Source organism: Eurosta solidaginis, chromosome 4 (genome assembly GCF_040869045.1).
Source record: "Eurosta solidaginis isolate ZX-2024a chromosome 4, ASM4086904v1, whole genome shotgun sequence".
NCBI classification, from domain to species: Eukaryota; Metazoa; Arthropoda; class Insecta; order Diptera; family Tephritidae; genus Eurosta; species Eurosta solidaginis.
The window spans coordinates 142,539,391-142,565,417 of NC_090322.1; the positions used below are offsets into that span (position 1 = coordinate 142,539,391).

The 26,027-nt window shown below is 36.7% G+C and overlaps 3 protein-coding genes across 8 annotated transcripts in view; 1 reads left to right on the forward strand and 2 right to left on the reverse strand.

The window, feature by feature from the left end:
• The window catches only part of Septin4 (septin 4), a 385,838-nt gene that overhangs the window by 334,640 nt on the left and 25,171 nt on the right, over window positions 1-26,027 (reverse strand). The window lies entirely within an intron of this gene.
• The window catches only part of LOC137250411 (carboxypeptidase D), a 346,211-nt gene that overhangs the window by 194,172 nt on the left and 126,012 nt on the right, over window positions 1-26,027 (forward strand). The gene's annotated exons all lie outside the window — the stretch shown is intronic.
• LOC137248223 (serine protease SP24D-like) lies at window positions 3,799-4,866 on the reverse strand. The gene is made up of 2 exons (XM_067779100.1): window positions 4,623-4,866; window positions 3,799-4,565 (listed from the first exon to the last, which is right to left on the reverse strand). Exons 1-2 carry the CDS (start codon window positions 4,862-4,864, stop codon window positions 4,028-4,030), a joined length of 780 nt encoding a protein of 259 aa, XP_067635201.1. The 5' UTR covers window positions 4,865-4,866; the 3' UTR covers window positions 3,799-4,027.

The window sequence follows — 26,027 nt, forward strand, 5'->3', positions numbered from 1 at the left end:
CTTAGCCGATTGTTTTTTGCAGTTCCTCCTAGGGTTTCCAGACACTACGTTCCTTTTTATTTACCCCTTTGTCGTCGAAACTTTGGTAAAAATATTCCTCTGCTTATCTGGTGCTCGCACTACAATGACTTGTATGGCTGGAATTATTATTTTTTCCGTAGAAAACAGGCACGATATCCTATAAGGATGGATTGGATGCATCGGTACTTCAACCGGTTCGCACGTTCCCCCTACTGGACATCTGGCTCCTTTATGAGCACGTCGCGTCAGCCCCCTTATGGGCAACAAGCTCCTTTCTGAACACCTCGTGTAAGCTGCCTTCTGATCTCCTCACGATGACCCGCCACTGGGGATACTTATATTAATCTTATATATACTATATATATATTATACTTTAAATTTTTAGCAGTCGACCGCTTTGTTTGGGTCGACTATAATTTAAAATAAATAAATAAATAAACAAAACGATTATCTAGTATACAAACTCGCGCCGTTAAACCGCGGAACTTTTCACTTAACCTTTTGGACGTAATTGCGATCACAAAGTTTCAAATCATATCACTGAAATTTGGTATTAAATATAGGAAACTAAAAGGAATATTACTGTCAATTGCGGTCAGTTACAATGCCATTATTGCACGTCACCAAATAATTACCATATTTCCGGCCATGAATTGAGTTTACCTGCATAGTTTTAAATATTATCTAGAAGTATTGACTCTTCCTCGTCTACTCTTCTCTAACCACTACTTTTCTCTCCCTGTAGCTTCATTTCTTCCTCTGCGCCTCCATCTTCCCCTCGTATCTCTCCCGTTTCGTTCTCCACATATTTTCCATCTCAGTTCTTCTCTCCCCCTTATTCTTAAATTTTTTTAAAGAACCTATTCGAAAACAAGATACGAATTTTTTTGAATCTTGGTCCACTTTCGGGAAAGAAAAGCTTCTGAAATATTAATCACGTAAATTAGAAGCTTATAGTCGACTGGTACCGCAGAAGTAATTTATCAGTGTCAGTGAACCGTGCCTATTAGATGATTTGCAGCCAGGAATATTATTCGGCTACATTTGAATGGAGCCCGATACCGACCGCCTCGGGATGTAACGGTGACCTTAACGAAGCAAGGGTTCTGCTGTATATTACAGATATTTGTCTCAAAATTTAGCATTGGGACGCAGGGCCCGCCTAGTCGGGCAGGTGGTAGTATGACTAAGATGAACTAAAACGATTGAAAGCAAATATGGATGAGGAGAAAAACAAAATAGCGGCACAAGCCGGCGAAGGAAGGAAAGGAAGATAACCTTCTCACAATACCGGGCACTATTAAAAAATGTGCAGCGCTTGGGCACTGCCGTTGACCCACCCGTAAACGAAAGCGAGCGTTACACATGGGCCCCTGAGACGGTGGAAACATGTCCAAGGCGGTTCACTAACGAAGACTTTTAAAAGGCGGAAGGTGGAGAAAAACGCCCCAGTCCCAGAACCCCGAGGCAAGCTGGCCGGATCTACAGAACCCTCACCTGTATATCTGCAAAGGACAAAAAACCATACCTGAAAAGCCGCACGGCAGAAAGAGCAGTGGTATCTAGCGAAGAAGTTGTTAATAAACTAAAGGGAGCTAAACTTACTCGGATATAGTAAGGGGCTACTCAGATGGGAAGATGTCTACCGAAGGTGAAGATCTATGTACGGGAAGTTGATAACTATCTTGATCAAATGATGTATGATAAACCGAGTAAAACTGTACCAGTATTTGATGTGCTAAATCTTCTACCAATCTAAATTAGGTGCAAGCTTTTATATGTATGTATATGTACATACTAGCGTACCCGGCAGACGTTGTCATGCTCTATGTATACATATTTGAAAAGCGAACCTCCTTTCCGGCTTTCGCTCTCAACAGCAACGAAAATACTGTTACTTTACCACTTTTCTTTCCATTTCTTCTTCTTATTTGTATGCTTACCTTATTCCCTATATCTCCCACTCGCAAATCCATTCACCCGTCACTTACCCCAGAGTGACGACGTCTGCCCCGTTGCACTTCAGAATTCTGCAGTTAAACTGTAATGGGTTAACTGGGAAGATCACGGAGATAGTTGATTTCATGAAGCGGCATAACATCCGCATTGTAGCGATCCAAGAGACCAAAGTCACAGCAAGATCTGCTCTGGGTATAATGCCCACAGAAAAGATCACGAGTGCGGAAATGGAGGCTGTCTCGCGTTTATCGCCCACCACTCAGTGCAATATAATATATTTGACTCCAACATCGGTCGAAGGGACAGTGTCCTGGAACGTCAAGGCATTTCTGTCCGGTCAGGCGATGTAAACTTAGAAAGCATCAACATCTACATCCCTCCTGTCACATCACTGGCGATAATCGCATTATCTTAAGCGATTTCAATGCCCATCACAATCTATTGCATTCTAACCTACAGGCGGACAGCAGAAATGAGATGTTGGCGGACCAAATAGAGGAAACGACGTTCTGCACAATAAACGGAGACGCCCCCACTCGCTGTTACTGTTCGCCAGATCGGTCCATCGTGAACGCAAGACTAGTAAACTGCGTCAACTGGCATCCTATGGTAACATTGACATCTGGCCACCTACCCATACTCCTTTCGCTCGAGCGATCTGCCGAATTGATCACCACCGAAAAACGCACTTTCATCAATTTTAAGAAAAGAAAGTGGGATGATTACAAATCTTATACAGACAATCGATTTTGCTGCCCTCCCTACCACGACTGATGTCCGCCAAGGGGGGTGTGCTTTCCTCAAGGCCATCGAATCGAAGAATTTCGGGAATCTGGCTACATTTTCCGGGCGGAGGCCGTAACTCTAGCGATATAAGATGACCTTATAAGGCAACTCGATCCCGGCGACCCCCAAATAAGGGATATAAAATCAGATTTCTTGCGGGCGAAATGGGAGGAGCACTTAAAGAATTATAACCTCTCTGCCGGTCTAGGTAAGCTTTGGTCCACCATAAAGCCCCTTTCCAACCCGACTAAGCACAATGACGAAATCTCCATCGCCTTTGGCTATAAAGTGCTGTCGGATGCGAAAAAATGTGCGAGCACTTTTTGCCTACAATACGTAATGCATTCTACGGTTGACAAAGTCACACGGCGGGCCAACAGACGCGCACACAAGCATAAATATATCACGTCCCCAATTACCATCACCGCCAAAGAGGTTGAAGATGCCATCGTTCATGCTAAACCATCTAAAGCAGTAGGCCCAGACGGCATAGCCATGCCGATGCTTAAAAACCTGCACAAAGAGGGATTCAATTTTATGGCGTATGTCTTCAACTTGTCCCTGTCCACCTTCGTCATCCCCCAAAAATGGAAAATGGTCAGTGTGGTTCCACTTTTAAAGCCTGGGATACCACATGGTGGATTCTTATCGTCCGATTTCTCTCCTATCAGCAGTAGCCAACCTCCCCCCCCCCCCCCCATTCCATTTTCGAAATTTGTTTGCCAATAGACTATTGTCAATCTGTGTCCCAAATTTCATCAAAATCCCAGTAACCGTTCTGGCGTGATTGAGTCACAAAGACAAACCTCTGGACATACAAACATCTCAACATCCAAACTTTCGCATTTATACTATTAATAAGATAAGGTAAGATTGCATACCCTCTTCATATAATTGCAGAGATATAGCGAATTTCACTTCCATTCTAACTTCTACTTCTATTTTTTGAAGATCGGTTATTACTTTGAAGCATATAGGACACATACACACATACATTCCTTTTAATTTATAAAATGAGCAAAACAATTCTTAGCATTTTATGAACATTTTAAATTTAATTTAATTAAAAATGTGTGTAAACAGAAATCCTGCAAAGTTTAGATTTGTCGAGATTAATTTTTTCAAGCCGTATTCTGCCGGTTTTTTATATGAAATTCCAGATTCGATCTGTTTAGTAAATAACCTGTACAACAGTTTTGTTATTAATTTTTATAAAAAAAAATTTTGCGCATTTTTTAAAAATTAAAACGTATTTCGAAATTTATTTTATACATATATCCGAGTGCGCTCTTATCCAGTCCAAATGTGCAGAGATCTTTGCATAACCATCGGGATAAGCAAGGCCACAATCATCTCCACCCAAGAAGCCAGCCACGGCCACTAGCTTGTCGGCCAAAATTGCCGCACCACCAGAATCGCCATAACAGAAACCCTTATTAACGGGACGAGCTAAACAATATATATCAGGACTATCCAAATCGATTTCGTCATAACATACTGATCTTGACAAAACCTTTCCGGTAGTATATTGCAATATTGTCGCATAGGTGCCATTGGGCGACGTTAGTCCCCACCCAGCGATAGTCACTGTTGTGCCGGCAGGGACCTCCGTAGTATCCAATGCGATAGCTTTTATAGTCTTAGAATAAACGAGCGGTGTTTTCAAGCGAAGAATAGATAAATCATGTAATTCATGAAAATAATTCTCATTAACAACGATTTCAGCAACTTTAGCTATTACTCCACCACACAGGCGATCATTGGAACCCGCACGAATAGAATATTTTTTGACGTGTTCCCTGTAAAGATGAAGACGTAAGTATTGTATTCGCTGTGTAAATCGATGAAAACATTACAAGGTAAAATTTCCAGTGCTATCCATGCGGCTAACACAATGTGCGGCTGAGAGTACATATCGATTACTTAAAATCGATCCACCACAAAAATGTCGTTTCCTCTTTATTACGGATACTATAAATGGAAACTGTCCTATTGCGGCGTCTTTACCTTTAAGTATACGCATGTCGATGGAGGGTTTAGCGCTAGTCGACGTGACTACCACGAAACAGAGCGTTATAATGGCGAATACTTTGCACATACTTCCTGATGCTTAAGAAAGACACTGAATTTTAAATTTATAAGTTTCTACCATATATAGGCAAAGTAGATAAATATGATTTGAAAAAAAAGTATGATCTCTTAGACTTAAAGGTGGCGGGTGCTGGGTTAGCATATGATATTCTTTTGTTATTCTTGCGACATTACACTATACGACAAAATCACTTTTTCTGAACCAAACCAATTTCTTTTTAGGCATAAGAAAACAAGTAATTTCTCTCTTTTTCGAAGTAAGCTTTCACAATATATATGTTGAAGTTCGAAAATTAGGCCGTTCTAATATGTTTGTTTTTTTATTTATTGTGTTAAAAATATCAACAAAAAAAAAAAAACAAATTTATATACAAGATTAAGTAAGACTGAATAAGTTCATAGTGTTACTAAAAGTTTGTTAAACTACCAAACCGAAAAGCGCTATCAAAAAGCAGGACCTAGAAGGTTATAAAATAACTCTACTATTACTGCTTCTAAATGTGATAGTTGTATCTGCTCTTTTAGTTGTATGTAGGGTTATTTGAACTTCGTACTTCTACTTCATTATAAGTTTTGCCAAAGGAAAAAAAGTAAAGTCAGATAGCGGATTTGATCCCAGCTCGTAAAAATGCGCTGATTTCCTCTTCTGCGAGGTCAGGGTACTTAACTTTAAGAAAGGAGTTCGCCGGGAAATCCCCAGCATTGAGGTGGGACGCTTTTTTGGGGATATCACTGAGGACCTTCTTGTGTTCTTCTTCTATTCATTTTTGTATTTTCAACAATAAGTTTAAACTCTTGGGTTTTGTAAGTAATCCAGAAATGTAAACAAGTTTCTATATAAAGATTTTTTAAACTTTTTGGGTTTGGTTTTAAAGTTTAAAATTTAAACCCGATAAGATTAGAAAACAGTATAGTACATTGAAGAGTTTTCAATTAAGGTAAAAAATCTTGAAAAATTGCTTAAACCGATGAATGGTTCAAATTTTATACTCTAATTTCTAACCGTACAGGGAAGGTTGAACTGACCGGTCACATAGACTGAATGTGTCCATAATGTTACCAGAATTTTTTTGTCGACTAAACATTAAAAACCCCAAATAGGTACCAGGACTTATGTTATAAAATAACATAGAGTTTTCTAGGACTTAGCTTAGTAGATGACTAGAGTCTTGAACTGGCGAGCGCAGGACACGAACACAGAACGTGCTCAACCGTTTCTTCCTGCAGCTCGCACTTCCTACATCGGCTCTTACTGACGAGGCCTAACTTAAAAGCATGTGACGCCAGAGGGCAGTGTCCAGTTACATTGAACATCTTAAGCTTTATCTCTTCTCTCTTCAGAAACCTGAGCCACTTTGTGAGTCTTAGCGAAGTCTCTGTAATGCTTCTTTGCATTCCAGCACACTTCTTGATGAAGTACTTTGTGAGATTATTGCCTTAATCACCGCCTGACTATCAGTATATATAATGGCGCGCCTGTAGCTTAAGCACGCTTTCTCCAGAATTTCTGTTGCTTCCTTCACCGCTACAATTACCGCCTGAAAGACACTGCAGTGTTCGGGATCGACACATTAAACAACAGACCCGACCCCTTCCGTTAATTTGGAACCATCTCTATACACACGTATTGTGTATTACACTATTTCCGCACGCTCATGCCAACCTTCCGGCTCTATTTTGGGCCAATTCTAACCGTGTAAGCTAAAAAAATTAATACATATAGATAAAAGAAGAAAATAACGCAGAACACGTCTCCATTTTGGGATTCAAGGGGTGGTGTAGCGCAATATATAGCTTCTCCAACCCAATTGTCAACCTCACCTTCGAGCGGCGAATCCCATTTCACTAACAGACGAGGCTTTGGCGACCCCAAGCTCCTCATGGAACTTGGGAGTGGGATAGGGAGGGACGGCCTGAAGATTCAATGTGGCCATATAAATCGTTCCCGAGATGGTCGGTCTAGCACCTTGTTGGTGCTGCGTTACCGGATCGTACCGCATCTGTATCCGGCAAAGGACCATCACATCGATAACACTCCCCAAAGCGTCCGGGGAAGCGAAGTACTAAACTGTTGAACTTCGATAATGCAAAATGGTCTTTATTAGACTACTTTCAAAATAACTCTTGTATTGCTTGAGATAGCGTGCTTTAATCAAACTCACTTGTCGTGCCTCAACTGTTGCCGCTTTTATAGTGTCCGGTTTCCTCGCCGACATATATCTAGGCGATTCTATTTCCAGAATTTACTAGTTAGTTACCAGCTATAAATTTCTCAGCTATTACTACAGATTCACGATTTTATAGCTTCTCTCATAGCCCATGCGCGTGTATATGTGAGTGATACTTGCACAAATGAATGCATACTTTTGGGAGTATCTCAGATATATGCGTGTGTTTGTGCGTTGCTCACCGGTGCTTGTATGGACATATGTGTAGACATAATGATTAATTTGGTTATGTGCTTACAAGTCACTGCTCAGTATCGACTTAAGGATGACAGTACCCCTAAGTGTTGCTAATATTCGTCACAATATATAACGATGAGTCCATATTCGAACACCGAAAGCCAATATCGAAAAATTGGCAAATCACTTGTTTGCCTATGGATCATTCCCTTCAAAAAAATTTAATTTGGTGCATTAACCAGCCGAACGTTGTACAGTGTTATTTATTCATCTGTGTAGGATACTTTTATTATATTACAGTTTAACTTTGAACTGTTTTAATATTTATCAAGTTGTTTAAATATTTATTTTTCAAAGTATTCTTTCAAAAATTTTCATTGAGTTGGAAAAAATAAAAATAATAAATAACATAATTTTAGGAGTGAACAAATAAAATATCTTTCCATTAAAATTAATATTGGTAAATTTCTACCACTTCTTTGGCGACCCTGCTTTAGTGGATTTGCATTTTAAAACGCAAATATAAACTACTACAAATAAAAGTCGCTTCGTCGAGCACAATAGGTGCTACACACAGTGATTGTAAATATCATTCCCTTCAAAAAACGCGAGTACTCCATAAATAATGTAAGGAATACTCCTTTGGGAGTATAGGAGTGTTCCAAAACTAATCTGTGTTCATACAAAAAATGTGCTCCAATTAACATTGCGATGTCCTAGGAGAGGAGTAGGTGATCCTACTCTCGCTTTGTTTGTGAGTATTCCATAGACTACCACTGTAGTACTCCATGGAGCACCCACAGAGGATCATATGCCAAAGTACTAAAGAGGAATTGTGTCGGAAAGGATTATTGGAGTGAACTTAATTTAAAACAAGTAAGGACGGGACTGTCTTCGGCTATGCCGAAGACTTCATACCTTTCATGAATGGGGCTGAACAATAATCTCATCCCGTTCGTAATCTCCGAATAATCGGATGTATAAGATAAGAAATATCTAGTGAACATATCTACATACCTAAACGATTTTTAAGATAAATATAAAATAAAAAATAGGTAGGTACTTTGTGTGAGGATGTAAAGTTTCAGGTTTTTTGTGGTCTGCGTGTAAAAACTATGACTACGAATCACGTATTTCAACAATATATGACGTAAACGTAACTATTTGATGAAATGTTTTAAATTTCTAGCCTAGCCGTTAAAAAGGGGTAAAAAAATACAGTTTATATGAGGTATATAATATATGTACCACCGATCTCTAAGATTTTTTCAGACAACAATATATGCTATATACGTAAGCATTTGGTGAAATTTGTGGCTTCTAGATGTTAAAACGGGGCAGAAATTGCGCAAAGTTTCTTATCTGAACAATCGGTTGTATGAGATGTATACTATATATACCACCGATATCAATGATTTTTTCAGACAACAATATATACTATATACGTAAGCAATTGGTGAAATTTGAAGCTTATAGCTGTTAAAATGGGGTAGAAATTACGAACAGTTTCTTATCTGAACAATCGGTTGTATGAGATATATACTATATATGCAACCGATCTCTATGATTTTTTCAGACAACAATATATGCCATATACGTAAGCGTTCGGTGAAATTTGAAGCTTCTAGCTATTAAAATGGGGCTAAAATTGCGAAAATATATATATATACTATATATATATAATATATACCACCATATATATACTCTATATACCACCGATCTGTATGATTTTTTTAGACAACAATATATGCTATATACGTAAGCATTCGTTGAAATTTGAAGCCTCTAGCTCTTAAAATAGGGCAGTAATTACGAAAAGTTTCTTATCTGAACAATCGGTTGTGGGGGATATATACTATATATACGACCAATCTCATCAATTTTTTCTCGCAACAATATGTGCAATATACGAAAGTATATGGTGAAGTTTGAAGCTTCAATCTATTAAATTGGGTAAGATATTACAAAAATCGGTTGTATGGAAGATATATGCTATAGTGGTCCGATCCGGCCGGTTCCGACAAATGTCTAATCGAACACCCAAATAAACCTGCTCACCAAATTTTATCAAGATATCTCAAAAATTGAGGGACTAGTTTGCATACAAACAGACAGACGGACAGACGGACAGACAGACAGACGGACATGGCTAAATCAACTCAGCTCTTCATTCTGATTATTTCGGAATACTAAATGGTGGGTCTATCTATTTTCCTTTAAGGACTTACAATTTTTGTTTTCGTGACGAAATTAATATACTATTTCATTTTCATGAAAGGTATAAAAATAGGTAGGTACTTTGTGTGAGGATGCAAAATTTCAGGTTTTTTGTGGTCTGCGTGTAAAAACTATGACTACGAATCACGTATTTCCACAATATATGACGTTAACGTAACTATTTGATGAAATGTTTTGAATTTTGAAGCTTCTAGCCGTAAAAAAGGGCAAAAAATACAGTTTATATGGGGTATATAATATATGTACCACCGATCTCTATGATTTTTTCAGACAACAATATATGCTATATACGTAAGCATTTGGTGAAATTTGAAGCTTCTAGCTGTTAAAACGGGGCAGAAATTGCGCAAAGTTTCTTATCTGAACAATCGGTTGTATGAGATATATACTATGTATACACCCGATCTCAATGATTTTTTCAGACATCAATATATGCTATACACGTAAGCATTTGGTGAAATTTGAAGCTTCTAACTGTTAAAATGGGGCCAAAATCGCAAAAAAAAAATATATATATACTATATATATACTATATATACCATCATATATATATTATATATATCATCGATCTCTATGATTTTTTGACACAACAATATATACTATATACGTAAGCAATCGGTGAAATTTGAAGCTTATAGCTGTTAAAATGGGGTAGAAATTGCGAAAAGTTTCTTATCTGAACAATCGGTTGTATGAGATATATACTATATGTACAACCGATCTCTATGATTTTTTCAGACAACAATATATGCTATATACGTAAGCATTTGGTGAAATTTGAAGCTTGTAGCTTTTAAAACGGGGCAGAAATTGCGCAAAGTTTCTTATCTGAACAATCGGTTGTATGAGATATATACTATGTATACACCCGATCTCAATGATTTTTTCAGACATCAATATATGCTATACACGTAAGCATTTGGTGAAACTTGCAGCTTTTAGCTGTTAAAATGGGGCCGAAATCGCAAAAAAAAATATATATGCTATATATATACTATATATACCATCATATATATATTATATATATCACCGATCTCTATGATTTTTTGACACAACAATATATACTATATGCGTAAGCAATCGGTGAAATTTTAAGCTTATAGCTGTTAAAATGGGTTAGAAATTGCGAAAAGTTTCTTATCTGAACAATCGGTTGTATGAGATATATACTATATATACAACCGATCTCTATGATTTTTTCAGACAACAATATATGCCATATACGTAAGCGTTCAGTGAAATTTGAAGCTTCTAGCTGTTAAAATGGGGCTAAACTTGCGAAAATATATATATATACTATATATACCACCGATCTGTATGATTTTTTCAGACAACAATATATGCTATATACGTAAGCATTCGTTGAAATTTGAAGCCTCTAGCTCTTAAAATAGGGCAGTAATTACGAAAAGTTTCTTATCTGAACAATCGGTTGTGGGGGATATATACTATATATACGACCGATCTCATCAATTTTTTCAGGCAACAATATGTGCAATATACGAAAGTATATGGTGAAGTTTGAAGCTTCAATCTGTTAAATTGAGTAAGACATTACAAAAATCCTCTTTTTCTGAAAAATCGGTTGTATGGAGGATATATGCTATAGTAGCCCGATCCGGCCGGTTCCGACAACTGTCTAATCGGAAACCCAAATACACCTTCTCACCAAATTTTATCAAGATATCTCAAAAATTGAGGGACTAGTTTGCATACAAACAGACAAACAGACAGATGGACAGACGGACAGACAGACAGACGGACATGGCTAAATCAGCTCAGCTCTTCATTCTGTTTATTTCGGTATACTTAATGGTGGGTCAATCTATTTTCCTTTAAGGACTTACAATTTTGGGTTTCGTGACGAAATTAATATACCATTTTATTTTCATGAAAGGTATAATGAAAGTAAATGAAGAGGGGCAATACAACTTTTATATTTTTTACTACGAATATTCTTATGTTGTTTAGCATTTGCGTGAATAAAGAAACTAATATTTCTCTATACTATAGTATGTATACATAAAACCAGTGCGCGGTTGCATTTTATCAGAGTTGTCATAGTAAAATTTTATTATCAGTTATTTGTATGCAATATTTTACTTTTGGCAACTCTGTTCGATCGTCATCGTGTCGTGATCACGGTCGTTAAAAAACGAGCAATGATCGGCTGATGATGGTCCGCAAACGCATTGTAAAGGAGTATTGTTAGAGTACTCCAACATGAAGAAAATGGAACACGTAATCCAAAAATTTTTGCAGGGTTACGATCAAAATATCTCAAATACCACTAAGTCAACAGTAACGTCAGGGTTAAGAACGAAAATAGCTAAAAATTTTTCAAATTCGCCTACAAAATAAGCTTTGCAATAAAAGGAATAGAAAGATTCAAATGCATCCTTTAAAAAGCACAATTATCATAACAGAGCGTCTACCAAGCCATTTGTATCTTCAACTAATAAAACATAATAGTTGCATCTGTACAAACGGAAGAAGTTTCTACCTTGTCTGATATTAATTACAGTGATTGTGTTGCACAATGAACACCACCAAAGAAATTTAATACAGAAGGCGCCCAGAATTTCGGTCGAAAATCGGCACCACCAGTAACAATACTGCGTATCAATATCAGTACGAACAGCAGTAGCGACAGCAGCAGCTCAGGCAAACGAAATACGTCCAACAAACGAAAGCTGGAGGAACGACTTTCGTAGACGATAGTGCTGATAATAACAGTGATAATCAATTACGGATACCATCACCAGCATAAAAAAGAAACGCTCGATTGGAAACTCCTTTCTCCGATTTTAAGTGCTAATTTTCATAATTGATGTGGGATTTTGTTTTTGCTACCAATTTTGTTCTGAAAGCAATTTATTTTATATTTTTCGATCAAACATTTTGCTAATTTCTTTACGCGAACATTATCAAATGACTTTCGTTTAATGCATATATTGTTCTTCATTATGTATCGTACTCCAAAACGCGGCACAAGTACACCTAATAATAACGATTCCCTTATTGATTTGAATAATAATGAAGACGAGTTACCAAATCCTTATGTCAATATGAATAGGAATGAAATTTTTGCATCTGTTAAATTGACACAATTTTGGACAAGTTGCCCAGAAGCATGGTTTATTCATGTAGAAATGCAGTTTAGTAAAAAAAAATCCTCATGATAGTAATAAATATACGGCATTTAAAAAGATTCTGATAGAAAGATGTACCTTAAGTGACAATGCCAAGTTAGATAAAATGTTTTCCAATTCGGAAATGGGAGATCGTAAGCCTTCCGAATTCTATAGGTCTTTAGGACTTCTTTCGGGTTCTATTTTTAACCAAGATATTCTTAAAAACCTGTGGATGAGAAAATTACCTACAAATCTTAACGTAATTTTAGCAAGTTCTAACGCCGCTGATATTAATGGATTGACTAAAATTGCTGATAACATTTGGGAAGCAATAAACAAATCTGAAATATCAACGATTAGCAATTTTCCAAATTCTAAATTACCGAACCCAATCCTTGATAATTTAATTAAAACTACTAATATGATGTGTGAAAATTTTCAAAAACTATCACTAGAATCGCATTCTTTGAGGCAAGAAGTTAGTCAAAATTTGATATCTAGGACATATAATAGGAATAATTATAGAAGTCCTTTTAGACATCGCACAGTGTTTCGTGTAGAACAAGCTAGCTGAACAAAAACAAAGTTCTTATTCCAAGAAAAGTGTAATGAGAAATGAAAGAAAACAAACAAAATATAGGGATTTTTTCTTTTTTTGATATTTTTGCTCATATATATTGAGTAATTGAAGTAAGAAGGCAGGAGTGGCCGTAAAATGCATTGATTAATTTGCAAAATTCTTGTTGAATATTAAGCTTTATATTTCTTTTAAGTGAACACTTTTATATAATTTTTTTGATGGATTCTAAGCTCGGAGGTAAGTAAAATTTTTTAATAGTAATTCTTTCGCAATTAGAGTATTTTCAATATATTTAACATTCCGTTATTGAGAAGAAAAGGTATTTTTTCTCTATATTTTTAACTTTAGGGACAAAAAAGTTACATACATCCGCGGACATCCGGGCTAAATTTTACATATGTTATAGTCGCTAGTATTCTCTAATAGTCGAAAGAAAAAACCAATGCGCATTCTTTGCACATCTATTTAAAATTTTTTTTTTTTTTGTAGATTTAGTTATCTCTACATATAAAATAGGATGTATGTACGTACCAGCTCCGAAGAGATATTTGAACCTTTAAATCTGATCTACAAACGGCAAAACCAATTCCCAGGTACAGGGAACAAACACGTAGCCATAAAACACACAAAAATAAACGCGCAAGGTCAACAAGAGTACGCCAAAAGCAAAAATGCGAAGATCACTGACTTCAACCTGCCACAACCACCAAGTCACCAAGGCATAAAAACAAGTACACACAAAGCAATCCTAATGCAGGTATAACCACACAGAAACGCTACACAAAACAACCCCATTTGGTAGCATCTACGCCAATACCTGAATGTAATATAAATACTGCACAACTGATAACAAATCAGAACGATCAACGACACTTAAGATGGCAGCACAACAATCATCAACTATTCACCCTGTCGGAATATCAACAACACAAAGCAGTTTAGTTATAACCGTACCAAGAACGGAGTTTTTTGACATTTGGGTTCAACATTCGAAGGAAACCAGATATAAAGAATTATTGAGTTTTGTTGTACTTAAGTACGATTTAAGCGAAGCAGCCGAGTATTCGATAAAAAGTTTAAGCTGACAAATATCGGCATATTCGTCGAAGCTGGATCAAAAGTGGAACACTTCTGGAAGACATAAGGAGCGATTTTTGAATAAAAACTCGGAGTGGCTTTCGGGTCCAGACTTCACATTTACAAAAACGATGGTTTCAAAGTTGGCATCAGACCAACCAACCACTTCTTCAGGTAACCCGGCCCCGGAAGACGAAAGAAGGACTTTGTTAGCTGCAGTGAAAAAACCAAACGGCGTCGAGTGGATGACCTCTTGCAATCTAGAAGTCCTGATGAGTTACTTTATGCGGCAGAAGTATCAACGCGTATGTCCGACAACAGAAATGTTGCTAACATTATAAAAAAAATCACAGGAAACCACTCAAATATCCGGCAAAAGTATGACATGTGAGCCATATGCAAGATGCTTGAGCAATGTAGAAGCTTTAGCATACTACGTAGATAGCAAGTCGACGACTCATGGGTACAAAACGACTCGGAAGTGGAGCATCAAGGCAGGCCATAAGGTTTATCTATCATTTTATAGTCTAAGAAAAGCTAAGGCAGAATGCTATCCAAATGAAATTGATGTGGGTGAAACACGTGCGGAAATTAAAGTCCAGTCCGTATTAGATAAAACTGTTGAGCGTTTAGTTTTAGCAAATCAAGAAGTTTTTGTTAGTTTATTACCTACAAACTTGACGTATACTTTAATCAGCAAGTGGGGTTGCGATGGAAGCTCTGGCCATAGCACATATAAGCAAAAGTTTACATACAGTTCTGACACTGATGAGTTTTTGTTTATATTTTCTTTCGTTCCTCTTCAATTACAGGATGAAAAAGGTAACATTGTTTGGCAGAATCCTCGACCTTCTTCTACCAGGTATTGTCGTCCAATTAAATTTATTTTTTCTAAAGAAACAAAAGATTTTATTGTTTTTGAAATGAACAAAGTTTTAGAGGAGATAAATGCGTTGTTGCCAACAAAGTACATGCTCGAAGAATGCGAAGTTTCCGTAAATCACAATATGCTTCTAACAATGATTGACGGAAAAGTTTGCAATGCTTTGACTGAAACTTCTTCCGCACAAAAGTGTTATATTTGTGGTGCCACTCCAAAAGATATGAATAATGAGTTACGGGACTTTACGCCTAACCGAGATAATCTTGGTTTTGGTTTGTCTACTCTCCATGCATGGATAAGATGTTTTGAATGCTTGCTTCACATAAGTTATCGCCTCAAAGTAAAAAAATGGCAGCTTAGGAATGAGGCAGATAAAGAGAGTGTAAAGCTACGTTCCAACGAAATCCAGAATAAATTTAAAAGTGTACTTGGATTGATAGTAGATAAACCAAATCCAGGTTTCGGCAATACCACTGACGGCAACACTGCTCGTAGGTTTTTCGAAAATTCTGAGGCTAGTGCTGAGATTACGGGATTGGATGTAACGCTCATCAAAAGATTCGACACTCTCCTTCGCACATTAGCATCTGGGTACAATATAAATATCCAATGATTTGAAAAATTTGAGGTCCAGACTAAAAAACTATACATAGATCTCTATCCATGGTTTAATATGCCTGTTACAGTTCATAAAATCTTAGTGCATCGTACTGATATTATAAAATCAGCAATTTTACCTATTGTTCAACTTTCTGAAGAAGCACAGGAAGCCCGTAACAAAGATTTGAGACGATTCAGGGATGATAACACACAAAAGCAGTCGCGTGAAGCCACGAATAGAGATCTTATGAATATGTTGCTTATAACATCGGATGCTTTAGTTAACAGTTTTAGGGCGATACCTAAGAAAAAATGTAAAAGTCTGACTTCAGAAGTCTTAAATTTACTGTCCCCCGATAATGTTGAGGAGTCAATAAATACCCCAGTTGTTTCAAGCTTTTACAGTAGTGTTGCTGATGCTCATGACCATTGTTTACCATATAGTTTGGCAGCTTAATTCGAGGTTATGTTGCGAATAGAGTGGAAGGCACTCGCAGGCCGTGAAAATAGGCACTCGAATGGAGTGGAATGAAGAACAGTAGGAAGACCAGCGTTGCATTGGATCAATCATTGCATCAATATTAAACATAAATTTAGAAAAAATAATTAAATACTTGAGTATAAGCAAACATTTTCTTTCAATTACTACAATTTAGGTGTCCTAGATGCTATATATTCCAAAATTATAACATTTTATGTCTGTTTAAAAATTTAACTTCAATTTCCCTAAGATTTCCGTAATATGGCCATTAGTGATGTTTGTGTGTGTGTGCAAATTTTGAGCGATCAGCTGTTAGTTGCGCTACTTGGTAAAGTTTACAATGCTCATGACTATTCCACAAGTGACTCATCGAATGAAAGTGATGATAGCGAATAATAACATAATTATAAAAGATAACCTACACTATAACTTTTTGTTGGATCGGGTTTTATTTAATTTAAATCTATTGTCTTTTCTACTTTGTATGATACTTTACTTTTAAGTTTTTGTAATAAGTAATTTTCACATAATTAACTTAATTATTTACATTGTTATTATTATTATTGTAATTCACTTTTACATTCCTGACTGGTACTATAAAATAATTTTGTAAAAATTGTAGTGCCAGGATAAATACTCAAATAAATACAAAACATGTATGTACATATGTCACTCACATAAATAAGTAGACGCAAATTTATTTTAACTAATTTCCCATAAGAAAATTTGTCACGGTCTATAACAAAAACTAAATTATATTTAAAAAATGTTTGAAAAATTCGATGAATTTTCATATTTTAACTAATTTCCCATAAGAAAATTTGTCAGGATCTATAACAAAAACTAAATTATATTTAAAAAATGTTTGAAAAATTCGACGAATTTTCATATTTTAACTAATTTCCCATAAGAAAATTTGTCACGATCTATAACAAAAACTAAATTATATTTAAAAAATGCTTGAAAAATTCGACGAATTTTCATAAAAAATTTTTATTTTTTTTTCCGAATTTTTAGAATTTTTTAGAGTATTGAGATTTGTAGTCCATTCAATTTAAGTACAATAAAGTAATACTAGTATCGCCCGTGGTCGAAATTCGACCAACTTGTATTTTTTTCAACTGTGTTGGGGTAGTGCAATAATGCGGTAATAGTTGAGCAGTGAGTGGAAATATAGCAAACTGATCTATCTTACTTAAAGTTCTCATTAAAATTTTGAATTTGACCTAAGACGTTATAATCTTTGATTGTATTTTCTTAAATTTTCTACAAACTTTTCAAATGTAATTATAAGTTTTGGTATGGAGATCCTTAAAAAAATATAACAAATATGTAAAATCAAATGAAATTTACATAGAATTGTGGTGAAATTACTTGAAATTGAATTGAAAATTTGCTTTTTCCACACCACCCGGGAGATACGCCGTTGACGCCCTACCGAAGTTAGTTTTGGGTGCTCGGTTTCCCAGTAGGTCTATATCACCAATATAAACTACATATACATATATCGCCCATTTATTTCAAAAAACACGAATTTTTAGTTAAGAACGAAGAAATGTGCTAAAGGAATTTTACCTATTTCACACCACCGGTTAGGTTTGCAATCGGTGCTTTACTTTTACATATGTATTTATAATTAATTAAATAAAATTATAATTAATTAAATTAATTATAAATACATATTTAATATGTAAACGAAAACGAAAATTTCGAATAGAATAGAGGATACCTTCATAAAAAATAAAATAAAAATATAAAAAAAGTATGTAATGGAAAACAAAAGCAGAGTTTTCTAAACAAATTTAAAATAAAAGCAAAAAAATTAAGTACTTAAAGTGCAAAAAAATTAAATGAAGGGAATAAGCAGTTCCATATCAAAACGCAATAAATGCACTTAAATTTTTCCGCGATTTAATGTTATCATTGTGGGAATATGAAGATTCTAATGCTCGGATATTTAATGTGAGAATTCCAATGTGGGGATGTCTAATTTGCAGATAGTAATATTGAGATGTTTTCTGATATTTTATTTTATTTTATTTTATTTTTAAAACCAACTGGTCTAACCTACTTAAAGGTTCCATTAAAAAATTGGTTTTGACCTAAGACGTTATACTTTTTGATTGTATTTCCTTAAATTACATTTCAAATGTAATAATTACGTTTTGGTATGGAACTCCTTAAACAATTAAAAAATATGTAAAATCAAATGAAATTGACATTGAATTATGGTGAAATGCTTTGAAATTAAATTGAAAATTTGCTTTTTCCACACCACCCGGGAGGTACGCAGTTGACGCGTTACCGAAGTTAGTTTTGGGTGCTCGGTTCCCCAGTAGGCCTATATCACCCATATAAACTACATATAAATATAATATATATATATATATATATATATATATATATGACAAAAATTTTTAATAAAATATTCCAGGTAAAATAAAGTGTAACAGGTAACTCACAAATAATAAAATAAGTAAATATAAATAAATTAAAAACTTAACACAACAACAAATATATACATATTTAACATTACTCTGGTCTCTTTTCGTCAGCATGATTATCAATTTATTTGTTTAAAAATTATTTGCGAAAAATATAACCACATAAGCAAATAACCTGATAAGTACGCTTTCGTGAATAGACCAAATGTAATTAAATAAAATTTTTAAGTGCATATATACACTTATCACCATGACATATATAACTGCAATATGAAAAATTTTAAATATAATTTTACACAGTATTGAAGAATATCTTGATTTTAACTAACCTCGAGTACTGCCCATTTCGCAAGAATAAAAGGGAAAAAGAGTAAAGGAGAGACGCCATAAATCTATATTTAGATACATTACTTCGTCTACATGCAAATGTTTTAAAAACTTTTCTCAGTTAACGCGAATTTAAATTCATGGATTTGCATTGCTTACATTTAGCAGTTTGGATTTATAACTTCGGGGAAAACAATATTTTTCGTGAATACCCTTTCATCGCCAGCTAAGTGACCTTGATTATTATGTTCGCTTACATAAAACTTTAGACTGTCAAAGGACCTGACTCTACTTGCAGCTACGTATAATTGCCCATGTGTAAATACAGGCCGCCTCAACAAAATTCCAACTTTTTCAAACGTTTGACCTTGCGGCTTATTTATGGTCATTGCGAAAGATGGTATTACTGGAAACTGGGTCCGTTGGAAATTAAAGGGTAATATGGTTCCTGAATAAGTTAATTTGATGCGCGGAATAAGAATTCGTTTTCCTTTTGAATATCCGGTTAAAACTTCACAATCAATGGCGTTGTTGCATCCTTTGTATTAAGGTTTCGAATGAGCAGTACGACGCAATTAAGCTTCAGTGAAAGCTTATGCGGTGGAAGTCCGCTCACATTGAGGGAATTCAGAAACTCAGTGGGATAATTATTGACTTCTCTTTCATCGTCGCAAATAATTTTATCAAAACTATTATATGTTTTGAATGAACCAGGTATGCGATTAAGTATGTCATTATTAACCAGGGAGCAGTCCTCATTGGTTGCTGCTAAAATTACAGAACTCACAACTTGATTTGACAATAAATTTTCTTCAATATTTGCAAATACGTCAGCAATTAGTTTATCTGTCCCCCATTAGGTTATCTGTTATCCCACTAATTGCTGTGGTATTTCAATGACATTATCTCCAAACTGTGGATATAAAGGTGTTTGACCATCACCAATTTGCTTTAAAAATTCTACAAACTGCAGCTCGTGTGGTAATGCTCTCATGTTTTGGTTTAATGTTTCATGATGAAAAGAAGCAAATTCATTCCAACTAATAATACAGTTTTCAACCAAAACAGCACGTGATCCATGAGGAACAACGGGTAGAATTTGTCTAAAATCGCCACAAAAAAGTATTGTTTTACCAGCAAACAGCTTGCATTTATCATTTTCATCGGAACACAAATCACGCAGTAGTCTATCTATAGCTTTCAAAATTAAAAGTTGGCACATGGAAATTTCGTCAATTATTATATGTTTGGGATGATATTCGGTACAGAATTTTCGACAACAGGAATGGGTAATTTAAACACATTGTGCACTGTTCTTCCACCAATCAAAAGAGTTGATGCTATGCCACTAAAAGCAGTCGCAATGCATGGAAGATTAAGTGAATTCAACCTGTGAATTAAAGCAGTTTGCATAAAAGTTTTACCGCAACCTGCATGAGCAGTAACGCAGAACACATTAGAACCAGTATCATGAGACTGTATTTCCTGGATAACGCGGTCTATTATTGTACGTTGCTCGTTGTTTGCTCGTGAGTAATAGTCTTCAAATAAAATTAGCTCATTTTCAGGTTGAGGAACATCTGCACTTGTTACAGCCGGATTTGCTGTGGGCACTGGTAATCCAAGGCTGTGACATGTCACGTTATGACTAAGTAGCACATCTTCGATTTCTAATAGTGCACGATTAAATGAAAATGTTTCATCGCTTTCTCTCAGGAAATCTTCAGAAAGTGAATTTTTAAATTCATTCCACAGCGCCAAAGCAATTGCTGGAACATTTAGCGCACATATTACAGCAAATAAGTGACGCATTTGTTTAGGAGAATGAAATTGTCGCGGTTCTTCTAAGCACTCGCGCCATTCGTTATCATTTGAGGCGATTCCCCTAGCACGACACGCTTCCAAAAATGTATTATATATAACCCCATTATATGTTCGAACGTCCATAAATGATTTTGGCTCAGTTACATGTAAAAGGAGCAAACGTAAATGAAAGAGTTCAATATTCTTCGGCGACACTACATACATGCGAGCAATAGTTTTATCACCGCCTCGCTGTCTTTTTTTCTTTCCATTTCTTGGTTTTATCTTCCCAAGTATAATGCAATCGAATTTCTAAATATTTATATGAATTTGCCGAAGGATCTTCAATATTCAAATGAAAAAATGCCAACAACCTGGTTTTTCTCAAATTCTGAACAGCTCGTTGTGCCTGACCATTAGTAAACACAACGTTTTGTCTTTGCGGTAAGTGAACGTCAAGTCGCGTTATTGAATGGCACTGACAGTGCATAGGGAATTGGAAAATTCGCCAAGCCGCTTCAGTGGAACCAACGTAACGCCCATTCAAAAAGTTTTGAATCTCGTCACAATTGTCTACTTCACCAGCATTAACGTGTTCAGTAGCTAACCTGACAGTTGCACTGTCATATCCTTTATATACATATTTATAAATGTATTTCACACTTTTAACCGTTGAGCAAACCTCAACATTAATGTGGCAATTAAATTTGGCAAGCAAATATGGATTATATGGTACAACATAACGGTTATCAAGAGACGCACCACGAATATCAACACTAACACCATTACCACGTCTTCTATACATTGGAAACCCATTCACCTCTGCTTGTGTGGACTCGCAAAAATTTTTGGGAAAACTCTTGGAACAATTACCATTTCTCATGCAAACTGCGTTAACATTCAAAGCACCACATGGCCCATGCCTCATATGTTTCGAAACGTATTCATGCAATTTTGGGTTTATTGCAATGTCAGGAATTTCCGCACATACGGCTTTGTCTATATCACTAACACCTTCAAGTTTATCCCTTTCATCTAATGTAAGCAATATGTGCGTATGAGGCAAACCTCTCTTTTGAACTTCTATTGTATAAATATAAGCAGCAACAGTACCGAAAACTTTTTTTGTAGTTATTGTGCTTATTAAATCATTTAGTTTCGCACTGAACACGCGCACTATAATTTCTGGGCGATAATTTGGTGTTTCATTGAAATCAACACTCCTGGTAATTTCTGGCCAATTTGGATTGCATGTCATTGTAATAAACAGAGCTGGTTTACCAAAATGGCGGACTATATTCATAGCGTCCAAATAGTTTTGGTACATGTTTCTGGGAGAGCCGGTGAATGAAGATGGCAGAATAATTCTTCTTCCAATATTTTCATGTCCATTACTATGAGGACTTGTGATCAGATAATCTGTTATGTTATACAAAACATCACACCTCAGGTTTTCTTGATTAAGTCTTAAAAAGTTAAGTCTTGTTCCCTCAAGTCGAACATACATATCTACAATCCACTGAAGATAAAGCTTTTTAGAATGCTGTAGAAGACTGAATTCGTCTCTGATCGCAAGTCGGAATGACGCGAACTCAAGCATAGTAGTTTTAATTCTAGGCGACTTGAAGTAGACGTACTTCATCTGCTATGCAATATATCAGGATGCCATCCCGCGTTTCCATTGGGAAATAGTAGTGGATAGGCCAGCGGATCCAAAGATGAATCTAAAATGGAAATATTCTTTACCGTACCACTCCTTTTATAAAATGATACCATCCTTCTATCAAATAGATGTTCACCATCTGTTGTACTAAATATCACGGCAACATCTGTTGCAAGAGCATCATTAAATCTACCCATCTCTATATTCGGCATCTCACGATTAACCGTAATGAGTAAACACATTTCCTTATATATATTTTCGTGTCTACTACAGTGTTCTTTCATGGAAATAAAAGACCGAACAAAAGGGTTAACTTGATTCAATTGGGCAGATATTTCTGTCATCAAGCCTCTTTCGCATAATGCATTTGATGGTTCTCTCAGTCTAAAAGTATTTGCGGTATCAACATCATAGAAATATAACTGAGCATAGCAGGGATTCGACCTAACATTTTGCTCATGCGTTAAAGGGCCAGCTCTATGATAAAAGATATTGTGAATTTTAAAATAATAAGCACCTTGCGTAACATTCTCTGCTATTTCTGCTTCAGAACTAACCATCGCAAAAGATGAATTGAAACTACGTATATTTTCAAAGTAATTTGTTGATCTCCGCTTTAAAACCAGGTTATTGGAGCGTAAACCCTCATATAAATTATTGAAAAACTGATTTTGTGTTAACGGTGCCAAAGTTACTTTTCCCTTTTGACAACACAACGAAAAGGAGTTTCTGCTTCTTGCAGTAATTTCTTTCTCGAAATGCATTGCATTACAATGCTCACAACGTAAATCCATATTTCCAATATCAAAGCTAATAAAATTAGGAGGTACATCGTTCAAAGCACCCTTAAAACTATCAACCAATGCGAGAGATGTGTTAACATTAGGACGTCTCTCCCTATTACTATCCCTGTCTCTTCTTCTTGTAAGTCGTGGCATTATATATGACTGAAAATAAATTAAGAAACAAAATTAATTTCAAAATGCCCATGAAAATATTTCAGAATGATCATGAAAATAATTTCAAATAATCCGGTAATAATTGTCAAAAAACACAGTTCTATAATGGAGCCTAATCTGCAAAGGTAGTGAAAATTTTTACATGCGTCAGTTTTTAGTAATGCATTTATGAAAAATTCCTTTCTTGGTAATGCATTCAAGTTATTTGAAAACATAATAATAATAAACATTTTCTAAAGCCTTTTTACTTGCCCTAGGATACGAACCTGGGATGTTGTTCCTGTAACAACAAAAATTATTCCCCGAAGGTAGGCCTTTACCGAATACGAATCTGGTACGATCCGATACTTGCACCTTCTGGAATTAGGCAGGCGGGAACGAATTTTGGCCCCTTGAACCTACGGGTCTGTGGATTTTAGTAGCCTCTTACGACAGGCATGCCTGCCGCGGAAATTTTCTGAGCCCCTTAGCCCTCAGGGGGACGAACCTGGTATCTTCGGCCAGGGTTGTTGTTGTAACAACAAAACTTACTCCCGACATTTTACGGGAGTTTTACGTATACGGTACTTGCTCCTTCTGGTATTAGCCAGGCGGGAACGAATTTTTACCCCTTGATCCTCCGCGAAGGTTTAGGAGAGTTTTACGGATATGGGCAGGTCTTCTCTGGTATTAGCCCACTGGGAGTGGGAGCAGATATGGGCAGGTCTTTTTCGAATACGAATACGGTACACTCTAGTACTTGCACCCTCTGGTATTAGCCCACTGGGAGTGGGAGTGGGGGTGATAGTGAGTGGGAATAATTGTAGAAGTGGGGGTGGGAGTTAGCAGTATAAGAAGGAATAGTTGTCATAAAGGAGGGGTGGGGCAGTAGTGGGAGCGCCCACATATGTCCAAATATTTTAAATAAAAACAAATTTAAAAAATGCATGTGTATATAGATATAATGAAAATTCAACTTATATATGTAGGTATAAACCGGGTTGCATCCTAACGGTTTTACCGGTAGTTAGAGTAGAAGTAGGAATGGAAGTGGGGATAAAGAAAGGGGTGGCGGCAGTAGTTGGAGCGCCCATATAAACGTTTTAACCGATTATAAAGTGGGAGTGCGAAAAGGAGTAAAAGTGGGGGTGGCAGTGGCTAGGGGGGTGATAGAGTGGGGTAGGATTGGAATTGGGAGTGGGAGTAGCAGGAGTAGGAGTTGGAATAGTAGTAGGAGTGGGAGTGGGGGGTTGGTGTGGGGATGGGGGTAGTAGTAGTAGCAGTAGCAGGAGTAGGAGTGGGATTGGGAGTAGCAGGTATGGAAGGGAAATAGGAGTGGGGGTAGGAATAGGAATAGGAGTTTGAGTAGTAGAAATGTTAGTAGGAGTGGGAGTTGGATTGCGAGTAGGAGTAGCAGGGGGTGGGCATGGTAGTGAGAGTAGCAGGAGTTGCAGTTGGAGTGACGGTGGGAGTTCGAGTAGGAGTATAAGTGGTGATAAAGGAGGGGTGGGGCAATAGTGGGAGCGCCCGTATATGTACAAATATTAAAAAAAAAACACACAAATTTAAAAAATGCATGTGCATATAGATATAATTGGTAGTGCTATTGGGAATGGGAGTAGAAGTGGTAGTAAGAGTGGGAATAGGAGTATCAGGAGTGGGAGTGGGGGTAGGAATAGGAGTGGGATTGGGAGAGGAACAGGAGTAGGAGTGGAGTGGGAGTAGGAGTAGCAGGAGTGGTAGTAGGAGTGGTAGTAGGAGTGGGATTGTAAGTGGGAGTAGGAGTACACGAAGTGGTAGGGGAATTGGAGTGGGGATAGGAGTGGGAGCAGAATAGGTGTAGTAAGAGTGGGAGTGGTGGTGAGGGTGAGAGTGGGGGTGGAAAAGAGTGGGAGTGGGAATAGGATTAGGAGTAGTGTGGGCAGGAGTGGGTGTTGTCAGGGGCAAAGTAGGAGTATCGGGATTAGCAGTGGGGGTAGGAGAGGAAGTAGCAATAGAAGTAGTAGTAGTTGTAGGAGTAGAAGTAGGAGGGGGTGGAATTGGGAGTTGGAGTAGCAGAAGTGGGAGGAGAATAGGAGTGGGGGTAGGAGTGGGAGTGGGGATAGGAGTAGCAATAGTGGTAGAAGAAGTGGGGGAGTGGGAATAAGAGTGGGAGTGGGATTGGGAGTAGGAGTAACGTGGGGTGGGCATGGTAGTGAGAGCAGCAGGAGTTGCACTGGGAGTGGCGGTGGGAGTGGGAGTTAGAGTAGGAGTATAAGTGGGGCAGTAGTGTTAGCGCCAATATATGTACAAATTAAAAAAATGCATGTGCATATAAATATAATTAAAATTAAACTTATGTGTGTAGGTATAAATCGGGTTGCATCCTAAACAGTTTGACCGATCATAAATTGGGAGTGGACAGCGAGTGGGTGTGAGAGTGGAAAAAGGAGTTGGGGTGGGGGTGGTACTGGGATTGGGAGTAGGAGTAGCGGGAGTTGGAGTGGGAAAAAGAGTGGGAGTGGGGTGGGATTGGGAGTCGAAATAGAAGTAGCAGAAGTTTGAGTTGGACTGGGAGTGTGATTGAGGAGGTAGGAGTAGGGGTAGTAGTATCAGGA